Raw genomic sequence first — 17,745 nt, 5'->3', positions numbered from 1 at the left:
CCTGTGGCTGATGTCTGTGACCCCTGACCTTTAGGCTGGGGCGGCCAATAGGCAAGACCATATTATAGCGCTCTACTGCTACGTTCATTATGAACGACTTGTTATAATGTGACTTTCGAGTCATAAACGAGTGTCATTATTGACCATCTACGTGGGTGACTGTAGTAAAGTGGTAGTGGTGAGAAGCTGCCTGGTAATCGAGGTAATCACTAACACAGCCAGTTTCGGTTGGTTCCTTCCCTTCATCGGCAATCTGCACGTTTTCTTCGATGCCTGGCCATAGGTCACTTGATCATATTCTTTCTCCATCTCCTCCATGTACAACCAATCTTCTCCCTCGGTATCTATTACACCGAAACCGAACCCTTTCCAGAGTTGCTCATCTCAGGGCTACGAGTACAAGTTTGATTAATTATGTTCATACGCCGCGAAGCCCAAAAAAGAAGTGCCAAGATCGAAGGTCACGATGAGAATACCTCATGCGCCAGTGCGTCACTACCCTAGCCGCTAGGTAAGGCGGAAGCGGGCCCATCAATAAAACGCCACTCTTCATGATCTCGAACTAGTTAACCATGTTACAGTTTGGTCCAGTCGGCCGCTGAGCCTGTTGGATTAATCGTTGTATCGACCCCGGCTAGATCAGATGTCAACGGACGTAGGAACAATAACCCATAGCCTATGGATGCCTCGAGGTTGGAATAATCAGATCAGCCCCCACTCGGAATCCATTGACGATCCTCCGCTCGAATGAACCCGTTCATTAATACTGTCAACGCAAGGCAACTGGGCGCTGGTCGACAATTGGCAGGTCCTAGCGTGCAGGTGTGTCACCTTCTTGTTCTGAATGAGGACTGTTGCCAGCATCCAGGTCGGAGTCTGATAGGTTCTTCCCTTAGAGCCATCGTTCTCGGTTGCGATACACAGCATAACTCTCTGTGTTTCTCATAGCCCCACGACGCTGTACTGGTCGAATATCGACGATCTACAATAGCCCTGGATAACTGCAAGGAACCTTTTTGTTTCAAAGAATCCAATCATGGTGCTTTCCTGTCGACGATGTGCTTCGAAGGTAACCGTGCGAGGAGACTATTTCTTGCGAAATCGTTAGCGCTGGACTACAATAGCTACGATTATTGCCTAGGTAAGCCACTCGCGTGGTTTCGCTGTTGTTTGTCCTCTGCCACGTCTTCTTACACGATTAACCTTTTGGGGTAGGGTTTTGAACTATGCAAAATTCGGTCGTTGGCAATTCATACACTGACTTGCTCGAGCAATCTACATACTTGTGCGGATGGTTATAACATGTCCATGACAACAGGGCGCAACTCCATGTTTGATGTCGGCTCTGAAGCCTTCTTCAGAGCAATCTGCGGCACACATGTCATAGGAAGTGTCACACTTCATTCACGTTGCTTTCAGGGCATATTTTGGTTCAGGCACGGTGTTTTCTCGCGAAAGGGACCGGGACCGCACGCATGAGTAGTCGTTTGAGTTTGCCCATGAACCGTCGCCCATCTCCCAAGCAATTCCTCGCTTTGCCTACTCTTCGCCTAAAGAATGATGCAGTCGAGATCTCTTGTATCTTTGATGCACCTATGTGGGTGTCGTCAGAAGCGCTAGGTTCACGGAAATATTTAGCCTGAAAAAGGCCTCACATCACTGACAAGCCTCGCATTGCCGAACTGTCAAACGGCGTGATCTGCATCGGGGGCTAGAAGCCTGAATCCCTGACGGCTAGGGCATCCACGACTCCACGGACGGGCCATTGGACTCCACTAGTTTAGGCTCAGGGCAACCCCGTCAAGCTTGTCTCGACACCCTCCCGGCTCTCACTGGCGACTTGAGTCCCTATCCTTGTCAACCTGACCCAGCCGCATGCAAGTTGCAGTGAAAATCAAATTTACTTGAAGCGCAATTTTCCAAACTGTCGGGACCGCAAACAAGGACAAGTTTGGTCAATACGAGTTGGGTGTTATCTCTGTCCCCCTTTCGAATTCTTTCCAGGTCTTTCGTGGTCCCCCTTGTTCTTGAGGCAATGGCACACACAACCTAGGTCATTCCACTCACTGTTGCTGTCGCCAGCCATGGGCACTGACTTTGCGAAGTCGTTTTTGGTGTCATTTGACCTTCCACATTTCGGATATCGCTGCTGTCTCAAGCTACAAAGTCCGAAACCCAAAATCAACAGCCCGTTTGATGGGATACAATGAAGATTGGCATGATCATCACATACTTACGATATGTAGATCAAAGGAAATATAGACACGGGAAATTCTTTATGGGCCGTCATAGGGACATCGCGAAGCACGAGCCACTCTTGATTTACACAGCAAAAAAATCTCAAAGTTCTCCGGAGCTCTATCTAAAACTGTTCCTTGGGGTATATAAACGGCCTCTTATATGATGCGCAATGTCCAAAATGATGAGGGAAAAGCAAAGGAATACAAAGAAGGAGGGGCTCTTCGTTGGGAAGATGAAGCAGTCTATAACGTTACCCAAATCGTGGACCAGGCTGAAGTGTCAAAAGCTTTCGGCTTTATGATCCCCTGCGTCCTTCATACATTGGCTGTGATGTTGGACTCATTCTCATCATATGTGGTATGCGGTCGTTTCTTTGGGGCATCGCTCCAGGTTCCATCTTCATTTGGTGATCCCACATCTGCGCCTCCATATGATCTCCTGGGGCATCCTCTTCCATCTTCATAGTTGGAAGACCATGAACCTGGTTGATAACTTCATCTTCGTGTGTTGTGTGTGAACCAACACTCATCATCTCATCGTTGATTGACATTTCGTTTTCCATGCCGTGGCCAACGCGCTTTCTGACTGATGCAGGCTTGCGCCGTCGACGGATATTGGCGTCACCGTAAGACTCCATGTAGAGCCCTTCTTCAAGTTTTAGATCATTGGTAACTTTGATCTCGATATCGCTGGCGTTTAGGCGCATGTTCCGAGAGCCTCCCATTTCGAGGAAGGTGTCGAGAACTTGCTGATATCGATTCTTCTCGACTCTCAACCAAGCTTCGCGAAGTAAATTCTCCTGAGTATCGTTAGTATGATGTCTAGCATCCTTTGGGCCGGTGTGACTTACATCCTTTGGTATCCAGTCGTAGTACTTGGCTCGACCTCTCTTGAACTTCATCTGCAACATCTCCTTTCCAGGGCACTTTTGGAATCGCTCCTTGAAGTCGCCCTGGATGCTCTCCCACATGTCCTGGCCCTTTTGGTTGCGATGCTGCCAACGGGATTCGAATATGCAGCGCTCCTCGTCGGGGCATGTGCTCTTGAGGGCTGGCGGTACCTCCTGACCGAAGCAATTCTTGTGCTCGCTAACAGGGTCTTCGGAAGCAGCGTTTCGGGATGCTCCTGTTCGCTTAGAGTGGCGCTTCTTCACCCGGCCAGTGTTTTGGAAAGCAGATCTTCGACGAGGTGATGCTGTCATGGAGCGTGGGACGCCAGAAGGAAGGTTGTGCAGGCTAGATTCTTCAGGGCTTGGGCGTCGACCGTACTGAATCCGGTGCGGTTCACCCAGAAGTGGTGTACCAGGTATCTCGCGCTGATGCATACCCATTGGAACTTGGTGGTGATCTCTAACCATCATATGCTCCTGGTGCTGCTCGACTGGATGATGGGGCATGACATAGTAGGGTTGTGGCAAGGGCTGTTGTTCTGGTGGCCCATTTGACACGCCGAAAGCTCCCATATAGGGCTCGGGTGGTCCTGGTGTTCGTCTTCCGTCATGGACATAATTGGTGTGGAGGAATTCTCCAGAGACTTGAGCCGCTTGGGAAGTCATGGGTGAGCTGGCTTGTGGTGACTGGTTGTTAACGTCGAAATGTCCTGCCCACTGATGATTGTACATGTCTGAGCTTCCTGGAGGGGAAGGCTGCTGGTTAGGTGTACTTGGGGGAGGAGGGTATTGTGATCCAATCTTGGACACTCCGTGTAATGGAGGAGAGTCCACGACTGATATAGGAGTCAAGAGATTCGGGTCGTACTGGTTTGGGAGGGTGTTGAAAGAGGAAGGAATCTGCGCAAGCATGAGTTTTGCCCTTATCGACGGATATTGTAGAGCGCAACAAGAAGTTTGTCCGTTGGATGCAGAAGATGAATAACTTACAGATGCGTATGATGATAGGTCGTGGTAGTTAGGAGCTGTAGTTGTAGAAATTGAGTCGTGCAAGGTGGGAGCTCCCGAAAGACCAGCCGGCTGGGGTAGACCTGGGGCAATATACTGCTGCTCAACCATGATCATGTGGGTATTAGTGTCTGAGGGATCGGACAATTGCAGTCCAAGTTTGTTGGTTTATAGGCGGGGCTGTATGGCGGGATGTTTGCAAAGTGGTAGATGATCGTTGATGCTATGGCTAGCAAATTCAAGATTCAGTCCGAGACAGGTGCATTTATGAGAAGTAACCAAGATGCTTCAAGAAAGCATCAAGACCTGGCGAGGCAGATAGGAAGAGTGGAAGTAAAGTAGGATTCAGCCTTTTCTGGCCGCGGCCGCTTTTTGAAGACCTGGGTGTCCAGAGATCGAGGCCAAGGTCAAGGGCAAGGGCAGGAGGAAGAAGTTGAGGGAGACAGAGCCTTGTGGGGTCACAGACGGCCCGGCCTTTTTGTATAAATGGTGTTTGGAGATGAAGACTAGTGGAGTGCAGATCGTTGGAGTGTAGGTAGTTCTCCAGAGAGTATGTAGAGCAGCAGCAGCAGTAGTAGCAGCGACGAAGTACTAGGACATTTGGAGAGCCGTTCCTCTACAAGTTTAGGGACTCATGGACCAAGTGCCAGGGGCTACTGAGGGAGGGCTGGGGGGTGTTGAGCATGCACTGAGCAGAGGAGGACTTCAGATACGAAGTATGGGTACAGGCTGGCGTTGCCTACAAAGTGGAGGGTTTACCTAGGTCCATGATGGCTTGCCATCCTCTTCCATACCAGGATACGACACCTAAACTGTCGTGCATATGAATAGGCGCCGAGGGGTCTAAAGCTAAGCTGTGCAAGCTGGGCTGGGCTGGGCTGGAAATAGAGAGGAAAGGCTTTAGGGCAGTGGACGTGCATAGCATGCCAGTGGATATGACGCTGGGGCCGAGGGGAAGTTGATGAATTGACTATCGCGGCATGAGGCTTCAAAGGGGGGCGTGTGGAAGGGAGTACTGTGCTGTAGAGGAAGAAATGTAAGTGGAAGTGGCGTTGACGTGGGCATGGATAATGGGCGTGGGTGTGGACATGGGGTGGGCAGGGGTTTCTCCATCCATCCATCCGTCCATTGATTCATTCTTCCATCCTTGTTGACTGTCTATGGGTGTGAGAGAGAGAAGAAAGATGGGATGGGGAAAAAAAGACAAGAGAATGGAGTCGTATCTTCTCGACAAGGAAAACAACACCGAACTCTTTCGGATGTTTCTTCCAATTCACCACGGACCGTTACTTTGCAATCCCTTCCCTGCCCTTCCCTTCTGCGAGTCTACGTTGCATTACTTGTGCGTCTTCCAAGCGCGCTCTGAACCCAAATCTCTTCCTAGACATGGTCTCGAGCAGTCCTCGAATCCGACAGTCTGGATAGCATATGTAATGGAAATGGTCTGGTTATCGGCCTAATCACCGACGGTGGCAAGAAGGAGATGAAGACCAAGTCCTGGAGGAAATTGCGAGCACGTTCGCCTTTCTCTCTCGGGGCTGTCCGGGAAAAAGTTCTGTCAAATGTCTTGGATGAGAGACAATGGGGGACCAGATCAAACTCAACACGGAGACATATCGACTATAAAACAATATAGCAAAAGGTACGGATATACATGACCGCTATTATAAGAGAGGAAACGAAAAGCCAAACATGACTAAAGAAAAGAAGCTAGATTGGAGGCTAAGAGACAAGCTGAAGCTACACACAAGCACTGACCATTAAACCTAGATACAGTCAGTACTTACTTTTTCAGCCAGACAAGAAGGCGGATCCGGGTCTAAACCTAGGCCCTGCTTGACAAGAGAAGAGACGTTTACATGACATGGGGGCCAATGACCAGGAACCAAGAGAGAAACAGAAGGAGAAAGTGAACAAACCTGGGTAGACTACTCCGTACGGATACAGTAGTACAATAAATGCAACAAGGTGGGGAACAGAGAGTGGTGACCAAGGACCCTTTGTGTCGCCTTGAAGTGAGTGAGGGAAGAGAGGATGAACCAGAAATGTGGGAATTGTCAGTGATTGCCTGCCTGTTTGTTCTGCCTGCCCCCATATTGAACCTCAGGCATCTCCACGAGGGTAGTTCTTCTCCATCTCTTACTACTACATTACTCAAGATTATCGCGTCTGAGGTCATGAAGCAATAAACGTGCCAGGGCTGTCAGCAGGAACGCGGGACCTTGACAATCCTCTGCGGGCCGTTTGGCGTACTATGTACATCGATCTCAAAGATCGGCAGCTTGAAAAGAAAGGGTGCACCAGTGACGTTTCTTGCCGTACTGTACTGGGATCTTACTTAGTGGAGGACGGTAGAAGAGGGCAGAGAAGAGGGTTGGAAAGACGCCATTGATCTAAAGTATGGGCAGGGGTCTATTTGGGGGCAGTAGAGAATTGTGCTGCAAGTAGAGTAGCAGTTTGGGGCTGGGCTGGGTCAAGGCCAACACAGCACAGCACTCTTTACACAGCCAAACAACCTCTTTACTAGCAGGAAATGTCTTGAATGAACTCCATAATATGAAAGAGTCAGTGACAAAGTGTGATGATGCCCACTTGTGAGTCCGGCAAAGTGACAATAGAAGCGAAAGCGGAATAAAACAAGAGACGGAAACGGAGATGGAGGATGAAAAGGCCCAAAAAAGAAGACATGACAAGAGAGCAGAGTAACCTATTCCTGCAACAGCCTAGACTAAACTACAGTAACAGAGCCAGGCGAGTTGACTCCACTGGTCTTGTCTTGGCATCTATCGGCAGATTGCCTCGTCATGTGCTGCGCGGAAGAGGAGGAGGATGGAGCGGAGCATAGCGTAGCACACTTCGGAAATGCTGAAGATTCCGTCAATCAATCATCGATCAATTCAACCATGGATCATATGCATTATCACTGCGGTTATCCATTTGCTGCGGTTGGCAAAATACTGGAAAAATGAAAACGCTATCACCAACAGACAATTGATCGATCCGATACACGCGCTGTTCACAAACGTGATAGGACCGCGTGTAGCGCGCAGCCGTTGAAGTTGGAGCTGGACACTCGTCGTAAAATGGATTGGATTGTGGATGGACGGTGTTAGCCTTGACAGGTTTACTTCATTAGGTCGTTTCTGGGGGGGTAAGGGCCCCTGGGGTGCTAAATTAACGACCGTCCGCCTCTCTGCCGCCGCACTCGGATCAGAAGGGGTTTAATAGGTGCAGTCAAGGTTTCCCCTGGTCCGCGGATGCGACCCGAGCCCGAACAAGAAGCCGGGCTAAATGACGTTCAGAATTAATCAAGATAAGAAGTATTTTGCCCAGTATACATGCATACGGTATTTAGTTCATTTTGAAAGGAAAAGAAAATGAAACAACATCATATGATTATGATGTCTAATGCCAGGCTCGACTTGTCTCGACTCTACTCGATTCAATTTTGGCTGGCTGGGCACGGTCATTGTCTCACTGTTTGTAGGGGGAAAGCAAGCAGAAACCGAAAAGACATGAGTAATTGCGTAGCTGATACCAAGTTTACACGTCCACTTGCATAGCAATATGCAACCCATAACATAAACATAACATAACAGACCAGAGAACATGGCCATGGCATGCGCCTGGCGCTTGAGAAAAATGACAGGGGTATCGGAGTTAGATGCTGCCCCACCATGGCTTAGAATTGCGGCCCCGCAGCCATCCACTCAGCACTTTGTGCCGCAAGCTAGTGACTACACTAAAAAGCTTAGCTTACCAAACTGCCGGGACGCGCTAGCAGGGACTTAAACCCTGTAAGGTGACTCGTCTTCCCGAAAGGGGATAGACCGAGCAGGGGAGATCCTGCTCCTGGAGTGGGCCGGATTAGTCTTTCTCAATGCTTTCATTGGTTCTCTCAAAGATCAGCCCTTGCTTCTCCCACATTGTGAAACTGAACCAATGGGCGAAAGCTCCGGCTGCGAACACTTTGCTTAATGAGGTATAGTCGTCACGCGCGCGTTTACCATGTCGTTAACTGTCATTGGACAGCGGTTGGACTACAAGCGAACGTCCTGCCAACTCACACAACTCAGGCTGGGCCTTTCCTTCCTTGCCGGCCGTGTCTGCCCTTGCTACCTTGCTCTTGCTCTTGCTCTGCTCTTGTCACTTGTCACACCCCCCCATGACGGGACGCTACTCTTAATTTCTACCTCACATCATCAATATCAATCTTTTGCTCAACCACCGCCGGGCTTTGTCGTGCCGATAACCCATTGCCCTTCCCTTCTGGCAATGTCAATACCACTCACCGATCTTTTCTTCAGAGACAAGAGCATGTGAGCGGCATGCGGGCCATGCCATAGCCGCAGTTGCTTTGTGCCAACCCAACTCAACCCACGATATGAGTTGGCTCGCGCAATATCACAAGCCAAGTGCCGGGTGTTGTGTTGGTCGTATCGAGCCCCTGGGCGCCATTTCCTCGCCTGTCTTTTCGCTACGGCGCTATACTATAGGTCGTCTGATATAATTCACACCTTCGGCTGGTCCCAACGCCACCTCCGTCGCACGCCGCTGCCGCCAGATCTGGGGTTTGGTTGAGGGTTCCTGCAGATCCGTCCTCGGATCTAACGTCGCCGGTCATAGAGATAACACACAGCCTTGTCGTGTCATGTCCATATCTATCTATCCACATGGATATGGACACTTTCCGGCTAAATTGCTTGAATTTCTAAATTGTGAATCGCTTTTCACATGCTCCTGAGCAGTGAAGATGGATGGATCCCTACTTCGCCTTGCTCAACGGTTTCATAATATCTGACCTTGTAGGCTTAGATATGGCAGAGGTGAAGCCATTGACCCTTGAACCCCGAGTCTCACTAGAGATCTGTGTTCAGTTCAAATCGATGGCTGCTGCTATTGCTATCGGCCCTCTGGAAATCAAGGACGACCCTGTTTTCAAAAACCCCGCCCGGGCAGCATGCGTGGCACTGATGCTCTTGATTTTGTTTCCGGTTTCGCACTTCTCCATCTAATTTACCCAACTGCCGGGACACTTTACATGGCAAGGCTTTGGCCTGAAAAGGAAAGTTTTGCGGGAGATTGCTCGATTCGATGGCTTTTTCGACTTCAACTGACTCGTCCACGCCCACTCTAAGCGCTCTTGTCGCGTCAGTGTCGACGATCATCCCTTCCAACTTATCTCATGTCAACACTACCGAAACATGTTTGTCACGGTACTTTCAGTGGATTGCCGCGATTATTCCGCCAGGTGTGTGAGCTTAGCCGCGGTTTTGGCGTCTCTGATTTCAACCCAAGACTTCGTATATGTCGGTCCCAGGGTTGCATTTCTGTCCGACCCGCTCCCCCTTCTTCCAGTCATATTTCAAAGCACACGCATGCTCATGCAGAGTGAGCGGTATTACCAGATTGTCGGGACTGAACTAGACTGAGTGATTTGTCGGCCATGTTTGCTGCTGGTACATTCGAAACAGAACAGGCAGGTGATGGCAAGGCTCAGCGGCGTCGACGGTTCGGTACTCTGCACATCCGTCTGTCTACAATAGCGGGCCCCCCGCTGTGACATGGCTCCTACCGGGATATACCTTGCCATCGGCCGAATCTGCGACCACTGCACAAGTCAAGCCTCGAAAGACGTTTACAATTAGTTGCTAGGCTGATTCGCTTCAACAATGTCTTCCGGATCATGCACGCACAGGCCCAGGGCGACGCCCCCAAACTCTTGCTGCACTGCTTTGCTTGGCAGTCCATCTCATCATCTATCGGTCGATCATCGTTCAAGGAACTTTTTTCCATGTCAGAAGCCAATCTCGTGGGGCGTCGGACATTCTTTCCTGTACCCTGACCCCAGCTGCGATGTTACGACAGACCCAATGCCTTTATCTCTTTGCATCATGATTGAGTATTAGAGTCTGGCAGTCAGTGCAAACATGCGGCGCAAACATACGGCAGGCGCGATGACAAGCACAAGACACCTTCAGGTCTGCTTGTGCCACTACATCGAGCCGCACATCTCACGCATGATTTGTTCAGCAGGGGTCAAAACAGAAAGCATTCACCATCAACTGCACTGCATGCTGAAGTACGCCCGCAATGAGCATGGACGTTTTGTCCTATTTGGGTTTCAATAGAGGAGCATCTCTGTGAACAGCCTATTGTGGCTACATATTGTTTCGATCATAGATCCAGTTCTGGGACGCCCGTCCCCCGCTTGCTCGACTTGGTATCAATGATACGATTCTTGTTACCCCAGAGTCGACCAGGTCTACTGCTACTATTCATCGGCGTCGCCGTTGCGTGGATAGCTCGAGCTAATTTGACGTTTACTTGTGGGAGGGGGGCGCCATAACGTGTGCGGCTAGCGGATGCTCCGCACCAGGATAACAACTTGCCACCAAGTGGTGATAGCTTCCAATAGCTTATCAAGCTTGTTTAGCTCCCTCTTCAGGGTTCTGTAGAACGGTTTCTGGACCCTTCATGATAATGAGTTCTAAACCTGTTCTTCATCTCAGGTCGTGACGGTGAAAAGAGCAAGGGTCGAGAACCTGCCCCGGTCACAACATGACGACAATATTCGATATGAAAGCCTTGTACAACTCAGAAGCAAGACAGACCAGCCATCTCATCGATCTAATTGACCGATTCTTGATGGTTTGAGGTGACACGGACTCGTTCTGGCTTGAAGATAGCCTATTGATAGCATTCTTACCTGCAAGCCATCAGCGATAGCATGGTTGGCACCACTCGAAGGACGTCTCAGCCCTTTTTTTATGTTTACTGCAAACATCCCGTATGTAATTGCGGTCACCGTGTTTCTCTGGAGACTCTGAAATTCAAGGAGCGTCGAGAATATCCAACAGAGACTCTTGAGACATGAAACGCGAACTGTGAAGCAGGGTGACCCCAACAAGATCTCAAACGAGTTTCCACCCGGCAATTGAATCCTCCTTATGCAGATTGTTTATGAGAATTGTCTTTCTTTCTTGTGGCAAACTCCCAGGTTCACTGGGTAGAGAGCTGTGCTCGTGATACAGATAAGCAATGCCACTTGGGGGCGAAACCTTCCTCACAATATGGACATCAAATAGCTCTGGTCAAACCACTTCTCTTCAGAATGGTGCTTTCGAATTTTGAGGAATGGGAGGCATCTTCAACCTGCTAGCACGATATTCTGAAGAAATGGGAGGGCCAGAAAGCCACGTTCGGATTTGGCTGGGCATAGGCAAGGAATGCAAAAGACACAGCAAAAGGGTCTACGTACTGTGAAGGGACCCTTTAATCTGGGCAAATTACCCCCGGCATTTATTTACAAGCGCCGTCCAACGGCTTTCTAGGTCTTTGCGTTCTTTAGTGAAGTGGACTGGGGCTAAATACAGGCTACATGGCTCTGCTCTGGCCATGATTTCTGCCACAATAATGTACAGTGCAGGCTGTAGGGCTTATGATCCTGGCGCAGATCTTTGGCCAGTCCAGTTTCATGAGCGGCCGATGAAGGATCCGGGGGGCGTGTTTTGTTGGTTGCGTTGTCTTGTCTTGTCTCAACTGAACGAGAACGACAACCGAAGGGCCGAAAATGGGTTGGCTTTGATCAAGGGGCCGTCCCAGCCTTAAAAGAGTAATCAAAAGTCATTCCCCGATTCGATTATGAGTCATGTTGTTGAATACCCCTGACTGTTTTCTTGTAAGTTTCCGGCGTTCATCGACTTGGCACAACCTTGCAATCAGATGGAGATTCTGAGATTGGAAGGATATACAGACTCGGTATGACATTGTTGGTTTTCAGACAAGACGTTGGCTAAAGTCATTGCTGTGCTGTGTGCATAGCCTGACGAGAATGCCTCGCCAGTCAAGGTTTGGAAACAAACCGTTTATCGTTGGAAGTTAGTTGTCGACAACAAACTGTCGTTTGACGGCGCTTAATCTAGGCTTCTGGTTTGTCTTCAACCGCGATATCAGATCCCCAGGGCGTCTCATGTGGCCATGGGTCGCCATAATGGGCCAAGGGCATCGCCGGGCCTGAAATGCGGCCATGCTCTTACTTGACGACATATGACATGCTATCAGGTCCACCACAAGGCATTATCCCAAAATTCTTCATCGAGAATTTGACTGCTGAGGCTTTCTACACTTTACGAAAAAGACACGTTGTTTGCAACGAGGCGGTTTCGGTAGGGTCTTTTGCATCGTTGAACAGGAATGTGACTGTTTTAGACACGATATCCACCTGATCTGCAGGGCCTCTCTGATTCATAAAACTAACTTTGAACTGCTATTCATTGTATAGACGAGCTCTTATTGGTGCTAAATCATTGACACCTAGAACGGCTCCTTTGCATTCTTGAGATCAACATAGCGGATCCGATTGAAAACGACAAGGGCAGCATCATTTCCGTCACGAAAGGAATTCGGAAATACAGATGTAAAACGGCTGTGGCGCAGATCGTTCTATTGTTCCTTGCACTAGGAGGATAAATCGAGTCACGACCGTGATCCATCACCCAGAACCAACACCAACAACGGACTCTTCAACGCCCCGAATATCCCGAAATTTTAGCGACGAGACCAGGGAATTGAGAGTCACTAGGTCAATATTGGCGATAAATGCGACTGTTGAGCGTGAACCAACTCCAATAACCAGGATTCTGGGTCCATGAGTTGCATACCTATTCGGCGATTGCCTGCCCAGGTCATGTCCAGGTCGCGTAACCGTGAAATGAAAGCGAGTCGAGCCGAGGGTTGGTCCAAGTCCCCCAAGGCTAATTAGATCTACAGTTTTCTTGAAACATGCTTTTGCTGGACTGTGCTTCGCTGTCAAGAATACTACGCAGTTTCACTCTTTGCCCCATAAGGGTCCCCATAAGTTGATAGGCGAATGGTGCCGCCGAGGATGGATGAGAAAACAATTCTCTCCTCCCTGTCAGTTGTCAGTGTCAATGTCACTATACTTTGCGTAGCCTCGGTACGTGGACCTTGAAGTAGATTCGGCCTGTCTATCGGCTCACGGATCAAGCCCCCGCGTCTCCGTTGCCCTGCATCATCCTTGTCTCTTGGTATTGCGGATTGTCATGGGGGGATTTTCGCTCGCTTAACCTTTTCCTCTCTCTTTGCTTCGTCTCGGAGCTTTTGTGCCTTCTTATGTCGGCAGATACCCCCAAGCTTCATCCATCTCGAGATCCCTCATGGTGTCTGCCTGGGGGCATTTGTGGGAACAGAACAAAAGAGGAAACTGGAAAATCTCATGAGGTAGAACTGTGCCCCCAAAAGGACAGACGTGTGGTGCGAGGAAGCAGAATTAATGAATTGTATTGTGTTCTCTATAACACTGTCACATCGCTTATACCACCCAGCGTCTTTCTCCCCTTTTTCATATACCATCTGCAGCTTAGAGGACTATGCTTAGTCCATGGCAGATCTCGATTCCATTAGATGTAAGAGAACGTAAAACAAGAGTGATGAAAGAACCGTGAAGAATGGTGAAGCGCCAATCACTGATCGGGCTTCGAGATTCACCATGTGAAAAAGTACGAAATTGACACGAAGAGAAAACAAGAAAGAAGGAAGAGCTTAGCTTTGCCAGTGCCAGTGCCAACTCGGTGTCAGCCAAGAATAGCAGACTCGCTCCCTTCAGTGAATGATGAAAGACGCTCTACTCCCACAAGACATGGTCTTGCTGTGCCCAGGATGCTCCTTTACAAGGTCAACTCACAGCATATCAAGAAACAAATTTTAAAAATGCAGTTCGCTCTTCTCAGTGATTCCACTGTTCTGGCGCATGCTAGACACCTTCCAGGGCTGGCGCGAAGGAATAGTTAAAGTCAAGAAGGCCGTCCAACATCCAGTTCTGAGGATCGAAGAAGTCAAAGTTCGTTGTGTCTCCGTAGCTGACACCCGTCATCATGCTATGAGCCGAGGAAACAGGTGGAACTGTAGCTCCAGGAGTTAAAGCGCCGTTTGAGGCATGGTTGCCGTTAGGGTTGGTGTTGAGAAGGCTTGAGGGCGGTAGAGTGTGCGAGGATACGAGGGTGCTGTCCATGTGTGTCGACGAAGCTGATGACTCATTAGCCGAATCTGGATTTGTCGGTTGTTTGGCTGCTGTTGTCTGTATTAGCATTCTTGCAATATTTGTACGAGACAAATCAAGACATGCTCTACTCAAGGGGCATCACCAAAACAAAGGGGAGAAAGGGTGTCAACCTACCATCTATAGTACCTCGTCCCATTGCCTGGAAGTCTTCTCTCCACCTCCAGACCGAATCGAACACTAAACTCATGCTGTGGCGGCATCGGACCTTGAGCTGCAGGCTATCGTCCATCTGTATAGGTAAGTCGTCATTGCTGTTGAAGTGGTGTTGGTTGTTGTCGAGCCGAGCGCCGTTCCACATCTGCACCATGAGTTCAGCCAACCGCCATTGTAAATCGTTATGTACAACACTGGTAGCCCTGATGGCTCGAATAGTCTGATGGAAAAGCGTTCGACCGCGCTGGAAGTCGATTGTTTTTGCGAAGAAAGATCTCATGAGCTTCAGAAGGGCAAATCCTGCGGCAACCATCATCTGGCCAATGTAGTTGCTGCAATGTAGGAGCAGGTTCCCACCAAGGTTGCCCCCCGGGCTCGTGACTTTGTCAGCTTGAAGCACCTCGTCAAGGAAAGTCGTAGTGGCGCGCCATAAGCCCATCAAATCGTCCATGTAGCCCGGTGTCTTGCTAGAATCGAAGAATCCTGCCAAACGCATGTGAAGACATGCCGCCCTGAGATGCAGATTTACAATGTGTCCCAGCTCTCGCGACAAGACAGAAGCGTGTAGCTCTGCATAGTCACGACGATAAACACGCATCAGCATTGCTCGATGCTCGTCGCCCGCAACTCCACGAGGGTCACTGGCGTTACTGTACATCTCTTTCGACACCTTGTCACAGAACCTTTCAATCTGTAATCGGGCCTCGAGTTCTCGAGAAAGCTGGAAAGCGCTCTCCTCTCCTAGCTTTGAAGCAAGAGTCCAGTCGTAGAGGGTTGATGCTGGCTGTCCGTATCCGGTTCCAACGGACTGCGCAACAATGTTGCAAACCGCCCATGTGGTTACACGATCACTGAGCTGTTCCTTGTTCAACTCAACTGACACTCTAGAAAAGTCTTGAATGTTATTGGGGCGATGGAGACCTATTCCGGTAGCCGTCTTCATCATGACTCCACACAGAATGTGCGTAGGGTCGGACGAAGTGGTACTCGTAGGCAGTGGCCAGGTACACAGCAGACACATGGCTTTGACCACGTAGTAATTGCTCGGGACCTCTCCAATCGTTGACCACAGAAACCGTGTTAGGGGCCCTGAGAGATTGTTGAGAAGTGCCGGCACATTAGTTGGACTATACCGTCGAGCGGCAACCGAGACAATGGACCAGAAAAGGAGTGGATGCTGTTGATAATACAAGTCGGGGGCCTGGTCGGGGTTGAGGAATGGCAAGAAAGGATGGTAGAATTGGAAGAACTGGTGGAATAGGCTGTTCACATTGTCTTCGGTCAGCTGAACGTTTTCCAGTTCATGCGAATACCGAGGCATGTTGTAGTTGCCGCCGCGCTTGAGATGCAGAAGAGATGAGACAGCCTCATCGGAGCCCATTAAAGAAGGATTTCGGGTGTGGGTGTGAGTGTAAGTCGGATTGCTCATCGCAGCGGGAGAGTCCATATCGTCGTCGCCCTCGGGTGTGAAGCCTTGCGACTTTGCGCTGGCAAGATTGCGACGCAGGCGATCAATCTCCTTCTCCATCTCGGCATGCTTGGATCTCTTGCCAACTCGCTTGAAATTCGACTCGATCTTGCATTCTAGCTTTAGGCGGTTACATCTGGAACAGCTTTGGAACGGATCTTGCACAACATCGCATCGCAACTGTTTGAAGTCTTCGTTTAGCACAATGCATTGTAACTTTTTGGAGGGGTCTGACTCACCTTTTGCTGACGGCACTCATTGCACGCTCGTTTCACACCGGGCTGGCGCTTCTTCTCTTGTTCAGCGTCGTGGTCGTGGTCATCAATGTCACTGCCTGGGCTACTGCCAATGCCGGCCATGCTACTTCTCTTACGCTTAATACCATTGCTGTTAGCATGGCCATGACCATGACGAGAGCTGACAGGGCTGGTAGGACTCATGGAGGCAGCCCCACCGGCCATCATGGACGAACCGTCCATAAGGACGAGGTCCCTCGGTCCCAAGGAGTCGGCGAGACGATGTGATTATGCGCCGGGGCCAAGACGGACACGGGCGCAAAGTGAACAACACCGAAAAGCAAGTAGCCGGAGGTTGTTGACCGGCCGGTGTCGGTGTTGGTGTTGATATCGATTTCCGGGTCGCGGCGCTGAGTGGGCGCGTCGTGTGTTGGCAAAGACAATGCGCGCGAAGCAAAGGCCGACTACGGAGGAGAGGGGTTTGGTTGTTTGGGAGAAGATTGCTTTTTTACCTTATTCCAGGTGCGAAAAAAGGCGACTCTTCAGAGTGGCCAAATAATACGGGCCAATTATAAGTGTTTTTCTCAACTTTTTGTTCTCGCTACGGGAGGCCCAGGTCCAGGCAAAGTACAGCTGCGGTACTCTTTGGCCAGTCTTGCCTCAAACGGCGACTTTTGAGCGACCTGAGCTGATGGGAAGCGGGGCAAAGGAGAAAAATCACCGTCCAGAGGTGGAGCTCAAACAGCCATCGACATTCTGATTGGTGGTTGATCTTGTCATTCACGTGATGTCCTATCCTCCATACCGAGGCCACCAGAGAAGGAAGGTACGACCAAACCCATGAAACAAGTATATGAAGAGTATGTGCTAGATGATATAAACAAGAAGCAGTGTTCAATTGAATTGGAATAAGTGTACTAGGTCCAAAGACTATATTCGCAGCTATAACGATCAATTCCTCGATTGACTAGATACCTAAGTATCGTCAAGTCCTACCTAAATCAGTCTTGGCTTGACATAGAAGTACTCTTATGTAGTTCCAGCCTCTTGGTACCATGTCTTTGTACTGTACAACACTTGGAAGGCCATTTCAACGTCTTGAAGAAAACGATAATCTGAAGAAGTGCCAGTTATCAAAACTGATTATCAATGCCTAGTTCTTGGCCACATGAGGCTCAATAGATAAGGTAGTAAGCATGTGTGGCTCCGATCTAAGACAAGCTCTAAGCTGCCCCGCTGTTCCTATCAAATGCACCTTCCTGCCATCTCGAACCAACTCATTAACCTTCTCCAACCAACCGGCAAACATCTTACAACTTTGAAAAAGAAAGTTCTTGTTGGAACGTTCAATCTGTCTCTTAGAAGCACGAGTGCAACTAGGGCCATGCCTGAGTCAGAAAAGAATCGTTCGGCGATTAAACGCCAACTCAAGCCTGCTCCTCAACGTCCTGGGCAGTATGTTCATTCTCCACGGCTCAATTCAGAGGTCCACTTCGCACTTCCAGGATCAATACCAGACATCGGTGAGATTTTAGGAACAAGTTGATGTCGAGTTCTTTCTGACTGAATTCCTAGAGACTCTTAACATCCGTACCGCCGATGTAGCGCAGCCTTTCCTGGACCCGACATCAATGCAAAAACCTTAAAGGCATTTGAAGCTCGATAT

General features: G+C 49.5%; 2 protein-coding genes across 2 annotated transcripts; both read right to left on the bottom strand.

The window, feature by feature from the left end:
• Positions 1 to 2,536: 2,536 nt before the first annotated feature.
• Positions 2,537 to 4,249, bottom strand: FIESC28_03677 (uncharacterized protein; the record flags this gene model as incomplete). Its single annotated transcript, XM_031157826.1, has 3 exons — positions 2,537 to 3,040; positions 3,092 to 4,030; positions 4,121 to 4,249. The coding sequence occupies 3 exons, from the start codon at positions 4,247 to 4,249 to the stop codon at positions 2,537 to 2,539; spliced, it is 1,572 nt and encodes a 523-aa protein (XP_031018086.1).
• Positions 4,250 to 13,913: 9,664 nt separating this feature from the next.
• FIESC28_03676 (uncharacterized protein) lies at positions 13,914 to 16,304 on the bottom strand (the record flags this gene model as incomplete). The annotated part of the gene is made up of 3 exons (XM_031157825.1): positions 13,914 to 14,230; positions 14,337 to 16,023; positions 16,083 to 16,304. 3 exons carry the CDS (start codon positions 16,302 to 16,304, stop codon positions 13,914 to 13,916), a joined length of 2,226 nt encoding a protein of 741 aa, XP_031018085.1.
• Between the last annotated feature and the right edge of the window lie 1,441 nt (positions 16,305 to 17,745).

This window comes from Fusarium coffeatum (assembly GCF_003316985.1).
Source record: "Fusarium coffeatum strain FIESC_28 chromosome Unknown BRIP53273_contig_77, whole genome shotgun sequence".
NCBI classification, from domain to species: domain Eukaryota; kingdom Fungi; phylum Ascomycota; class Sordariomycetes; order Hypocreales; family Nectriaceae; genus Fusarium; species Fusarium coffeatum.
Note: the sequence above shows the minus strand (reverse complement) of the source record. Positions and strands in the feature narration are given on the sequence as shown.